Below are 12,713 nucleotides of genomic sequence, written 5' to 3'. Positions count from 1 at the left end.
TAGATTCCATAGAAACCAGTACGCGGCCCGTCTTGTATGGCTGTGCCCCTACCCTCTTTAGCATGTCCCTTGCTGGAGAAGTATCCACCTGTGGTCGTCTCTTGTCCAGAGTTGGTATTTGGCAACCACTGCTACCTAGCACCCCTTGGAGGGGACACCCCGAAGTTACCAGTGTGTGAAGGGAAGTAGGTGTGGTCAAAGTACTGAAGTTGCACTCAGGACCCACTCAGACCTGATGTGATCTTATGGTTGACACGGTTTTCAGCCATTTCGGGTGTGTCTCATCATCCAGTGCCTGGTTCTCTCGTCATCTGAATGCTGGGGGTTGGGCAGGCAATCTCTGTGGAGCAGATCCGTTGCCTGATCGAGAAGTGGTTGTTGAGAGTGAGTGGTGGTCAGGGGTAGACTCGAGGTCTGCAGCTTAGTAGCCCGGAGCCACAGAGTCTCGGCCAGGGGCCCTGCCCCACAGGAAGCCCCGAGGGTCCGCTGGATGCCAGCATCGCGTCCCAGTCAAGCCGGCCCTTTGATTCATTTCAGCAGATACTTTTCCAAACATTCACTGGATTTTTTAAAATCACTCTGAATCCTAAAGAAAATATCAATTATTTTTCCATGCTCCGTTCAGGAGGACACGAATCTTAGAAAATCTTTCATCCTGGGTGGCTATAGTTCCATTCTTGGTGGGATTTTTACGTTTTTATGCCTTAAGGGAGAATGTTTCACACCAGTCTTGTCGGTCTTAAGTAAGATCTAACTGAAGAATGTAAGTATTTTGGAGTTCTAGCTTAACAAACGTTTTTCTGCCCTTACTGAGAATTACGCTCTAAACACCTTTCCATTCCTGGGGGACTTCAGACACTATGGGGAAAATACAAATAAAGGTCGTAGGCCGTGCACTGAAGGACTGTAAGACAGGGTGACGGGTACGTGCTAGAAATGGAGAACCCCTGAAAGGGAGAGGGGAGCATGGGGCAGGTGCTGTCGGGTGGGAGGCAGTGATGTCAGGCTGGTGGGGGGCGGGGGTCCGTGGCTTTGCTGCCAGCGGGCGTCCTCCCTCATTCTGTGCTGTTGTCTGCTCACACCGGCTCTCTTAAACACACCTCTGCTCCTCGCTCTCCCTGGCCTGCAGCCCCGAGGGACTCCCCAGAGTTTGCAGGGTAGAGCGCGTCTTCCTTTCCTTTATCCCTAGGTCCTCCCATCTGTCTAGCTGGGTCTCCTACCATCTCCTGTTGAATCGCCTCTCCTCTGTGCTGTTGCCCAAATCCTGTCGCTGGTCCCTCACCTCTACAAAATTCTTCCCTTCTAGCACTTTTCTCCCAAAGGCAGTCCCAGGGCATAATTGGTTATAGCGGTACCTTTGCTGAAACGTGACTGTTTGGTGTGTGAACACAGCAGGTCGACACCCACCCTCCGTGGGCCATCTTGTCGCAGGTGGGCTTTTCTCCCTTCAATTAAGAGTCTGGGCTGCCAAGTAGGAAGCAAGACTTTGGCCGTCAGCCTTTGTGCCTGCAGACTGTCTGGGGAGTCGTGACAGCAGAGGCCCCCGGGCCCCCAGAGGCACCAGGGACCTGGGAGCACCTGGAGTGCTCAGGGCCAGAGGAAGGGACCTGGAGGGATGTCTGGGCAACTTAGATTAGATAGTAGATCAGTGAGCCACCAAGAGAAGAGACACACGTAACTGCGTGGAAACAAACTCCGACACCCAATTTTGACTCCTTCTGTGAGACGGGACTGTGGGTAGGTGTTCGTTTTGCCAGGACGGAGCCCCCTTAGAGCCCAGCTCTCTGAGGCGAGGTCCAGACTCGTGCGTCGGAGCAGGCAGGCCTGGGAAGGGGCCAGATGTTGGTTGAGAGAATAAAGGTGGATGTGGTGGACCCCGGGCTTCTTCGAGATGACTGCGTCTACTCTGTGCCCTTCCCCACCTGCTGTGGTGAGCTCAGCAGCTACCGTCTCCTTCACGGTTACCAGCTCCTCCTTCGAGGCCTGTTTTCCTTATCCCGGGGCTTTTTTATTTATTATTTATTTTATTTTATTTATTTTATTATTTATTTATTATTTATTTTTATTTATTATTATTATTATTTTATTTATTTTATTTATTTATTTTTGGCTGCCTTGGGTCTTCGTTGCTGCGCGCGGGCTTTCTCTAGTTGCGGCGAGCGGGGGTTGCTCTTTGTTGTGGTGCGCGGGCTTCTCACTGCGGCGGCTTCTCTTGTTGCAGAGCACGGGCTCCAGAGCACAGGCTCAGTAGCTGTGGCAGGTGGGCTCAGTAGTTGTGGCACGTGGGCTTCAGTAGTTGTGGCTCGCGGGGCTCTAGAGCGCAGGCTCGGTAGTTGTGGCGCACGGGCTTAGCTGCTCCGCGGCCTGTGGGATCTTCCCAGGGCTCGAACCCGTGACCCCTGCGTTGGCAGGCGGATTCTCAACCACTGCGCCACCAGGGAAGCCCCCTATTTTTTGTCTTTCTTACTCTTTTTGTAAATGTTCCTCGAACCACGTGTCCATAAGCAGCCTACTCCGTTCTTGTGATGTCACTTGTGCCCATCAACTCAGGCTCTCGTCACCTCACCCCTGCTCTCTTGCTGGAGCCTGTGATTTGCCCGCCTCACTCTTGCACCGTTTCTCCAGCCGGCCTGCCTTCCACCAGCAGGTCGGTCTTCTTCATGTCCTGCCCTCTCTGCCCAGGCGTTGCAGGGGTCCTTACCATTGCCCGGGAGCTTTAGTTCAGACCCCAGAGCCTCTGTCCACACCCCTGTCCTGCCGTGCCTCGTGCTCCAGCCACGCTGGCTTCTGTTCTCCTCGCTTCCTGTGACGGCACTGCCTGTGATCCTCTCGACCGGGAGTTTCCCGGCCAGTGAGGTCCTGTAACGCTTGTATGTAGAGACGCGGCCCTTGGCTAACGTGTGCCGCGCGAGAGTGGAGAGAGCACACCGTACACCTTACAGTCGTCGGCACGTGTCTGGCGTTGAGCTCCCGGCTTCTCGCGTTTCCCCTGCGGCGGCCTGACCCCAGCCCCGGGCAGGCCTGCTAGGCAGTGACTTGTTAGAATTCCTGAAAGCTGTGAAAGCTCACTTCGGGCGGGCCATCCTGACAGCACTCCCGTCTGCTCAGTTGAAATCTTCTCTGGTTATTCTGTCCTGCTTCCCCCGGTCGCTGTTCCACCTGTTCCCTTGTTTCCTCAGCCCGTGCCTCGAATCATGGTGCAGTCCGCCCTCCCGGATGCCGGAGTGCCCAGGACGGTGGAGGTGAGTTAGTCGGGCCTGGTGGCGCCTTTGCTGGTGGCTGCCCCGCGTACGGTGGGTGGCCCCGATGCCACAATTGTCGAGACCACGCCCCTGGTTTTTTATTTTAGCATTCCTGTTTTGATAATTAACTATAATATAGGTCCCCGTCTTCTCCCTCTGTATTTTGCTTGTTACACTTTTCTGTTTTCAACTTGTTAATCGTATGATTGCTCAACTTTTAGGTGCTTGACTGCTAATGTAGTCTGTGGCTTTAATAGCCCACTGCTAGGCAGAGGCTATTTCTATAAACAGAACAATCTCCTTATTCCAAGTGTTGACTTAATTCTCAGTTTTACATTTCATTTTGATTCGTGATATCAGCGTGAAAAGACTGATGCTAAGCTGGGGAGAAAATAGTCTCTTATGATCTCCCACAGATGAACAGCACTTCTGATCTTATGAATAGCAAATCTGTTTTCTCCTACTGTGGGTTCATCCTCTTAGGAAAAGCGGTATCGTCATAGGAAAATTTTATTTATTAAAACAATAGGAAAAGAGGCCAAATAACTCGAAAGAAAATTTAGACGTTCAAGAATTTACTACTTTCTGAACAGCGCTTTTCAGTGCAGGACATCCTCGGTGTTCACGAATTTAACTGAAGATAGAGCTGTGACACCCACCCCACCCCCAGCCCCCTATGAGTTGGGTTTATTATTTCTCGGAGGCAGGACCGGGCTCCCAAGGCCGGCGGGGCAGGACGAGACGCAGCCCCTTACGTGAGGGCGCTGCCTTGCGTGCTCTGCGCGGCTTTGCTGCACATCCCGCTGGCTCGCTCAGCGCCCCGCTGGCTCGCTCGGGGCCAGGCTTTCTGGCAGCCTTAGCAATGTCGGCGGCAAGGTGCAACCCAAAGACGCAGGGAGGTTCTCATTCACGCAGCAGCTCCAGTCGAGTGGGAGCGGCCGCTGCAGCGCCGAAGTGTAAGGATCTGAGCTGCGCTCGGTCAGCGGGAAAGAACGGGGGTTATCTGGGCTCGCCTTCTGCCGCCTCCCGTCACCTTTTTCTTGTCGCTGTGGATGTGACCTCTGATCCCTGGCTTTTCACTTACTGGAGGCTTTGGGTGAATCCTTTAGCCTCTCTGGGCCATGTCGTAAAGCGAGTACTTTCTGGCCCACATCAGAGGATTCAGTAGCACTGATGGGGTAACAGCAAGGAGCTCTAAGGCACTGTTGCAGGACTGTCCCCTCCCCCTGGACAGGCCCAGCTGCCCTTAGCAGACAGCTGATCCGGCAATGGTGGGTTGAACCCTGGGAGAGTGGGGAACTTCCGCAGGCTATTTAACGGCCATAGTTATTGTTCAGATTCTAGACTGTTGTAATTTTGTTTGTGTATTCTCCCCTGTCCAGTCAGTGATATTAAAACTAAAATAGAAGAGAGTAAATAAAACATGTACAAGTTGCAAAAGAAAAATGATTGAAGGATTGCCTAATCTTTTAGAGTATTTATGCTGGTGACAGTTATTGATCTATTGGATTTAGTAAATTTTGCAGCCCAGAGATCCATCACGAAAATGGGTTGTTAATCTCAAGAGGTGCTGTTAATTTTGTACCCTGAGAGTGTGCCTTGTGGGGGAAGGAGGGCCTCTGGAGACAGGAATATAAATGACAATTCACGTGAAAATGCACGATTTATCAAATTGCTGAGTTAAGCCAAGTAACTGTAAGAGACTTATAGACCTCAGCTGTTTCCCAGTTCAAATAAATCCTGTATTTCAAATGGAAAATGGCCATTCTCATAATATAAATAAGCTTTCCGTAAATATTGAAAACACACTTCTTTTTCTGAGCAGCACCCCTCTCGCCCCCCAGCCCACTCCCCACTCTGTCTCCCGTTCCCTGTCATTGTGCGCTGGGAAGAGAAAGATAATCCGCCACCTTCTCCCAATGGCTTAAGTTATCAAGGCAAGACACGTTAGAGCGTGCCAGAAACCGCAGAGCGCGGCCGAGCCGCGGCTGTCGTCTTCCCCAGGAGATGGGGCTCTGCACGTCTCTGCGGGCTCCCTCGGACACGGTGACGTGAGGCGGAGAGGCCAGCGTAGCTCTGGCCTCGCTCAGCCCCTGCTCGCCGGGCTGGCCGCTCCTCGGCCCGAGTCTCCCGGGACCAGAGGCCCTGATCTGTGACATGGGACCGGCCTCGAGCAGCAGCTTGAAAGACGGCCTCTCAGAGGAAGGGCACAGCCTGCAGGCAGCCTCTGTTCCTCCTCTTCCCCCTGCCTCCCCGCCCGCAGGCCCCGGGGTTGTTGCTTCCTGCCCGAGCTGGTGGAGCTGTGCCCTGGCACTTCCAGATCCTCCAGTGAGACCATCATTTCGGTTTTGCAGGACGAAAGTGCTCTTCTGGCCTCCAGCGAAGCTGTCAGTCTCCCCGTGGAGTCGGTGTTGGGCAGGGGATCCGTTCACATGGGGAAGAGTTCTGAGCCCGAGTGCAGGGAAGTGGGAGGCGCTGGGAGGTGTGCGCCTGCCGTGTGCCACGCTCTGTGTGAGCGCCTGGTCTGCCTGCCTCGCACCGCATCGCCGAGGTGGCCTCCTGCTATGCGTGGTTCCCACCACCAGGCGCTTCTTGGACACCAGCTGTGTGTCCTACAGTTAACTCGGCTTCTGACCCCACCTACTTGGAGACAGTGTCAGATGCCACAGGTTGAGGGCTCAGCCCCACAAGACTGTCCCCTCTTCAGATGCCGAGTCCAGTGCGCTCCAGACCAGAGGGTCCCATGGCCCCTTCCTCAGGTTGAATGAATTTGCTAGAGTGACTCACAGAACTCAGAGAAACATTTTACTTACTAGACTATCCGTTTATTATAAAAGGATGTAACACAGGAACAGCCAGCTGGGAGAGATGAGTAGGGGAAGGGTGGGGAGCTTCCACGCTCTCTCTGGGCACAGCGCTCTCCCCAGATCGCCACGCGTTCACCAACCCAGAAGCTCTCCAAACCCTGTCCTTCTGGGTTTTTACGGAGGCCTCGTTGTGTAGGCATGATCGATTCAATCACTGGCCATTGGTGATCGGTTCAGCCTTCAGCCGCTCCCCAGAGGTCAGGGGTGGGATGGAAAGTTAGAATCCTCTAGTCACGTGTTTGTTCCCCCTGGCAACCAGCCCCCTTCCTTGGGGGCTTTCCAAAAGTCACCCCCTTAACAAACTCAGATGCGGTTGAAAGGGCCTCATTACGAGTATCGTCGAGAAGCCCTTATTGTTACTACCACTTAGGAAACCCCAAGGGTTTTGGGAGTTCTGTGCCAGAAAACAAGACTAGGACCAAATATGGAACTCTTTCTAGAAATCATGCCATCACAGGCAGCTGTTAAGATCTGCAGTTTACGGAAAGGAGAGGCGATGAGGGGCACCCGTGGCCATCTTGCTTAGCCCTCAGTCGCGGCAGGGGCAGTGCCAGCGCGGAGACTAGTCGGCCTGCGTATCTGGTTCGCGGAGGTCGCACGGCAGAACAGGGGAACAGAGGTGGGAACCGGATCCGCCCTGCTGCACGGCTGCGCTTGTCCCACCGTCGGAGCTGTCGTGTCCCCGCTGACAACAGCATTGGTCTCCAGGCTTTGGGGAGCGGACGCCTAACTGTGAATTCTCCCCTCCCTGCTCCAGGCTCAGCGAGAGAGCGCGGGGCTGCACGTGGCCCCCGACGTGCCCGTGGCCTTGCCGGCCGCCCCCTCGCCCAAGACCTACGACGGGCCCCCGAGACCTGCGCCCACCTCCCCGGCCCCCGAGGGTGCGAACGGGCCGCCCAGCCCCCTGAGCGAGGCGTCCAGCGGCTACTTCTCGCACAGCGTCTCCACCGCCACCCTGTCGGACGCCTGCAGCCCCGGCCTGGATGCCGCGGCGTCGCCCCCTCCCGGACCCAGCCCGGCCACCCTCGAGCCCGAGCCCCCGGCCGCGCCCATCACGTCCTGCACCCCGCCCGGCCCGGCAGAGCGGATGGCGCCGGGAGACGGCGCGGCCGCGGGCCCCGTCGGGGCTGCAGCGGTGAAGCGGGACGAGGCAGCAGGCCGCCCCGCGCATGACCGGCAGGGCAGGAGTGACCCTGCCGCCGCCCCCCGGAAGCCGGAGAGCCCCCAGCCCCAGGCGAAGCCGGCCGCCGGCCCACGGCCCGACATCTCCAGGCCGCCGCCGCCGCCTGCTGACCCCAGGTGCCAGCCGCCCGCTCCGGCCCCTCCCTTCAGGATCCAGAAGGTGCGGACCTCGGAGCTGAAGTCATTCACACGCATGCTCGGAGGGGACCCCGGCGGCCCCCCGGAGAGCGAGGAGGACCCGCTGGCCTCAGGGGGCCCGGGCGTCGGCAGCGCTGGGGCAGAGGCCCCGGGAAAGCTGGAAGTCTCCTCGGATTCTGAAGAAGCCAGTGAGGTCCCAGAGTGGCTCAGAGAGGGAGAATATGTGACCGTGGGCACCAACAAGACAGGCATCGTGAGATACGTGGGGCCCACTGACTTCCAGGAGGGCACGTGGGTCGGAGTGGAGCTAGACTTACCTTCAGGTGAGTGCTGCTGCTTTGGGACAGGTTCCGGGTCCCTGGGGCGACTCGCCGTGCCCCCCCCACCCCCCGTGGTCTGGCAGAAAAGGGCCGGCCCTGCCCCGCACCGCCCAGCGCCTGCCCTGTGCCCTCGGGCACATCGTTCGTCTCTGAGCCCCTGCGTCGCCACTTTCCAAAATGAGGAATTTTCTCTAGATAAGAGTTTCCTAAGCATTTTCAGAGTCAGATTCTCTCTCTCTCTCTCTTTTTTTAACCTGCAGAAATTTCTCAGAAACCAAAGACCTTAATTGAAAGCTACTCTTAATTTGGTGGTGAATTTAAACCCTGATTTTTCTTTTTTAGTCACAGAAGCATCTGCATTTCAACTGTCACAGCAGCTCTGTCTGCTGTGCTTGCTCAGGTTACAAAAACCAATGCCCATGTGGAGCTTCAGATGCCTCAGGTGTTCCTAAGACACCCCAAGGCTCCTGGGCCCCCAGGGGGAGGACAGAAGGCGAGGTGATCAAAGAGCCTCGTGGGCTCACCAGTCTCTTAAGTCTCCTTATAGAATGGCCTACCTCCAAGCCAAGAGGTCATCATTTCAGAAAAACTGAGGGCGGGACTTAAGGAAGCATATACTTTGTCCTGCCATTCATTCATTCATTTATTTTTGTTTGTTTGTTTGTTTGTTTTTGTGGTACGCGGGCCTCTCACTGTTGTGGCCTCTCCCATCGCGGAGCACAGGCTCCAGACGCGCAGGCTCAGCGGCCATGGCTCACGGGTCCAGCCGCTCCGCGGCATGTGGGATCTTCCCAGACCGGGGCATGAACCCGTGTCCCCTGCATCGGCAGGCGGATTCTCAACCACTGCGCCACCTGGGAAGCCCCATTTATTTTTATTTATTTATTTTTGAACGCGACCAGTTTTTGTTGCTGCGCACGGGCTTTCTCTAGTTGTGGCGAGCGGGAGCTACTCTTCGTTGCAGTGAGCAGGCTTCTCGTTGCGGTGAGCAGGCTTCTCATTGCGGTGGCTTCTCTTGTTGTGGAGCACAGGCTCTAGGCGCGCGGGCTTCAGTAGTTACAGTGTGTGGGGCTCAGTAGTTGTGGCTCGCGGGCTCTAGAGCTCAGGCTCAGTAGTTGTGGCACACGGGCTTAGTTGCTCCGCGGCATGTGGGATCTTCCCGGGCCAGGACTGGAACCCGTGTCCCCTGCATTGGCAGGCAGATTCTTAACCACTGCACCACCAGGGAAGTCCCCAATTTTTTTTTTAATTGAGGTATAGTTGATTTACAATATTAGCTTCCAGTGTATGACATAGTGCTTCAAAATTTATATAGATTGCACTCCATTTAAAGTTATTATAAAACATTGGCTATATTCCCTGTGCCTTATAATATGTCCTTGTAGCCTATTTATTTTATACACAGTAGTCTGTACCTCTTAATCCCCTACCTCTGTCTTGCTCCTCCTGCTTTCCTTCTCTGGTAACCATTAGTTTGTTCTCTATATTTGTGAGTCTGCTTCTGTTTTGTTATATTCATTCATTTGCTTTATTTTTTAGACTCCACATGTAAGTGATAACATACGCTATTTGTCTTTCTCTGTCTGACTTATTTCACTCAGCATAACGCCCTCTAGTTTCATCCATGTTGTAGCACATGGCCTGCAGATTCTTTTTTTTTAAAACAGCTTTATTGTGATGCAATTTACACACCAAAAATTCCACCTGTTCAAAGTGTACAATTCAGTGGTTCTTAGTATATTTCCAGAGTTGTACACCCTAATTTTAGAATGGGTTTATCACCCCAAAAAGAAGCCGCATGTCGGTTAGCAAGACACTACCCTCCCCAAGCCCCAGGTAACCATTAATCTACTTTTTTGTCTAAATTGATATGAAAGGTCCTAATCTGGACTTTCACATAAATGGAGCCATAAATACCCGGCCTCTTGCGACTGCCTGGCTGATTTCACTTCCCGAGTTTCCCGGGCTTAGCCAGCTGTGGTCTGTGTTAGCACTTCATTCCTTTTCGTGGCCGATGCCGTCCCACTGTAGGGGTGCCCCACACGTTCGTTGTTCACCCACTTGTCAGTCGATGGACGTTTGGGTTGCTTCCACTTTTTGGCCGTTGTGCGTAAGGCTCCGGGGAATACACGTGTGTTAAGGTTGTGCGTGGACACACTCATTTCTCTTGAGGAGATGCGGCGGGGAGTTCACTCTGCGTCTAGCACACTGAGCTCGGCCGGCCTGATGGCCTTCCTCCCTCCCACCAGCGTGTCCCAGGGTGGGGCAGCCGCTCCCTGAGCTGAGGCTTGGAGGCTGTGGAGATGGGTTTTAGCAGAGCTTGTGTGGCCTGCTGGGTGTCGCCAGCGAGGAGCTGTCCTTTGGTCCAGCAGAATGAGGGTTGTGGGAGGGGGCTCAGTGAACCCCAGGCCCCAGTGACTGTCTCTCAGCCCCTAGGTTCAGCTGTGAAATCACTGTCTTTAAAAATAATTTTGGCCAAGAATGTCATAAAATGGAAGAGGTAGAAGACTAGTGCAGCACAGGCTGGAGTAGTTTTTAAATTCCATTTCTGCTGAAATGCAAAGGGGAATTGGGAAAGACATTTCTATCTGTAATTGAGCTCAAGAATTAAAGGGGGATTAGCGAACAGATGAATTCATCCAGCAAATAAATACTAAGCACTTACCACGTTCCAGTCCCTGTCCTGGATTTCGAGGACACCTTGGTGAGCAAAATGAAGTTCTGGTTTCCCTGGACTTAACGTTTTAGAGGGAAGGGAACTGCCAAGTAAACAAACAAAATGTGATAGTAGTGAGCGCTATGAGGAGAGCGGGAAGAGCGCGTGCTCCCGAGGAACCAGCGTTCTGGCAGGAGGGGCACTGGGCGCGCGGGGTGGGTGCCCGGTAGAGAAGAGCAGTTAGAGGGCCACCTCGGGCTGGACACGCAGCTAAGAGGCATCAGGGTTCTTGGCGGGCAGGCTGGGAGGGTGAGCCCCCAAGGGACAGGGCGGGGCCACACACAGGCCCCCGCCTTCGAGGGGGAGGCAGGAAGGGAGAGCGAGAGGTCACCTGTGAGATGCGTCGAGAGGTGGACCGAGTGACTCCTGCTGCCCTTGAGAGGAGCTGGTGGAGGGCGGGCCTGTTTGAGAGGGAGGAAGAGAGGAGGCAGGCTGCGGGGGGTGCAGGCAGTGAGCGTGGACGATTCATGACGGCTTTGCTGCAGAGCCCATCACCGCGGGCTGTGGACACTTAGGGATCAGCTCCCCACCCAGTGCTGTCCTTCACCGTAAAGCGTTTTTTGTTTGCTTTTACCAAGGAGACATCTTCTCCCCATCTTGACACACCAGGCGTGACATCTCACTAGCTGCAGTTTGGTAATTTGCCAGTTTCCATCTAATAGATTTAGGGAAAATAATCGTTCCACTCACGACATCCATCCTAGGTTTGCATCTTGGCTGTCCAGACTGATAGCGGTTGGTGCCGAGGGCGGGGCGAGCGGGCGGGCTCTGCCTTGGTGGCACGTGGGCGTCAGAAGTGACAGGTCCTGGCCGTGCCAGAGGCCACCAGGATCTGTCCGCAGTGACCATCTCTGCTGCTTGGGAGGCACTGCCCCGGCCCCACTCCTTCAACGGGGAGCGGCTGCGCGGGCCTGGGCGCAGGGGGGTCCCACGGGCCGGGGAGCCACCTCCACATCTTCCTTCCTTCCTTCCTTCCCCCAGGTAAGAACGACGGCTCTATCGGCGGGAAGCAGTACTTCAAGTGCAACCCCGGTTACGGGCTGCTGGTGAGGCCGGGCCGCGTGCGCAGGGCGGCGTGCGCGGGGCGGCGGCGCAGCGCGGGGCTCCGGCCGCAAGGCGCCCCCGAGCCCCGCAGGAGCGGCGCGCTCTCTGGCTCCGCCACCAACCTGGCCTCGCTGACGGCGGCGCTGGCCAAGGCCGAGGGCGCGGCGGGGCGGGCCGAGCGCGCCCCCGGGAACCCGGAGAACCGCAAGTCCTGGGCCAGCTGAGCGGCGGGGTGGCCGCCTCCCGTCCTTCCTGGGCGGGCGACGGACAGAGGGCGCGGGGCCCCTCCGCGCCTTTGCGGGCACAGCCCTGGGCGGGCCCTCCAGCCCCTCTCCGTGGGGACAGGCCGGGAATGCTTTCTGCACGTCGCGGGGCTGGTGACCTCTGCCTGTTTCTCCCTCTCCCCAGAGAGTGAGGCGGCGTGGCAGCCGGGCCGCGGGTGGAAGGTTCTAGGAGCCCAGCGTGGTCCCGGATTGTGGAGAGCGGGGTTCCGCCGTCTTCCTGGGCCTGGGGCCGCCCCGACTGCGGCCGCTGTTGCTCTTTGTTCTGTGCTGGTGACCCCGTTAACGTCTTAATTTAAAGCATAATGTTTCCTCGTGCCTTTCCCTCCCGCGGAGGCGGCGCCCCACCCCCCCGGAGCCCCCAGCGCCTCTCCCCGCCTCAGGTGCCTGGGGCCCTGGGCCTGCCCCCCCCCCCCCCACCGCGCCGACTTTCCCGCTTCCTTTCCACGGGGTTTCTTAGAGGTTTCTTTGTGGGTGTTTTAGGGTCTTTATACCCAGGACGTTTTTTCTCTTTGCCATTTATTCCCTTAACAGAGTTCTTGGAATATATTTATTATATTTATTTTTTCAAAATCCGAAATTGTTCGCGAGCCACAATCACCCCCACCCCCCGGTGTGAGTGCCCAGGGCTGCCTTGCGCTGCCAGCCTCTGTGGCCACTCAGGCGCTGCCGGCCTTCTGCCTCTGGCGGGGGTTCCCGAGGACGCTGCCCTCCTCGTGTCCTTTATCGCAGATACACAGGTGGCCTTACTCGAAGCTGACAGTGAAAACCTGGAGAATTTTGTGGTGCTTCTCTGGTCAGTGACAAAGTCGCTCAGGCATCGTGGCCTCGGTGCGGTTTTGGTTCTGGGAGGGTCCTTAGACCAGCTTAGCTTCGTGGCGGTTCTGGGCCCTGACGCCCGCCCAGCCTGGGGCTGCAGCCCG

At 56.0% G+C, this 12,713-nt stretch overlaps 1 protein-coding gene across 6 annotated transcripts in view; it reads left to right on the top strand.

The window, feature by feature from the left end:
* KIF13B (kinesin family member 13B) overlaps positions 1-12,102 on the top strand; it is a 192,372-nt gene extending 180,270 nt beyond the window's left edge. For 3 of the 6 annotated variants that reach the window (XM_067040001.1, XM_059071326.2, XM_067040004.1), the window contains 3 exons: positions 3,180-3,242; positions 6,867-7,752; positions 11,447-12,102. In XM_067040001.1, the coding sequence (XP_066896102.1) occupies positions 3,180-3,242; positions 6,867-7,752; positions 11,447-11,733 (1,236 nt within the window). In that variant the 3' untranslated portion in view covers positions 11,734-12,102. Of the gene's footprint in view, positions 1-3,179; positions 3,243-5,596; positions 6,715-6,866; positions 7,753-11,446 lie in introns of those variants that run through there. The other 3 variants (XM_067040002.1, XM_067040000.1, XM_067040003.1) reach the window with 3 other exon arrangements.
* Positions 12,103-12,713: the final 611 nt, after the last annotated feature.

The sequence above is a fragment of the Kogia breviceps genome, chromosome 8, assembly GCF_026419965.1.
Source record: "Kogia breviceps isolate mKogBre1 chromosome 8, mKogBre1 haplotype 1, whole genome shotgun sequence".
In the NCBI taxonomy this organism is placed as follows: domain Eukaryota; kingdom Metazoa; phylum Chordata; class Mammalia; order Artiodactyla; family Physeteridae; genus Kogia; species Kogia breviceps.
Note: the sequence above shows the minus strand (reverse complement) of the source record. Positions and strands in the feature narration are given on the sequence as shown.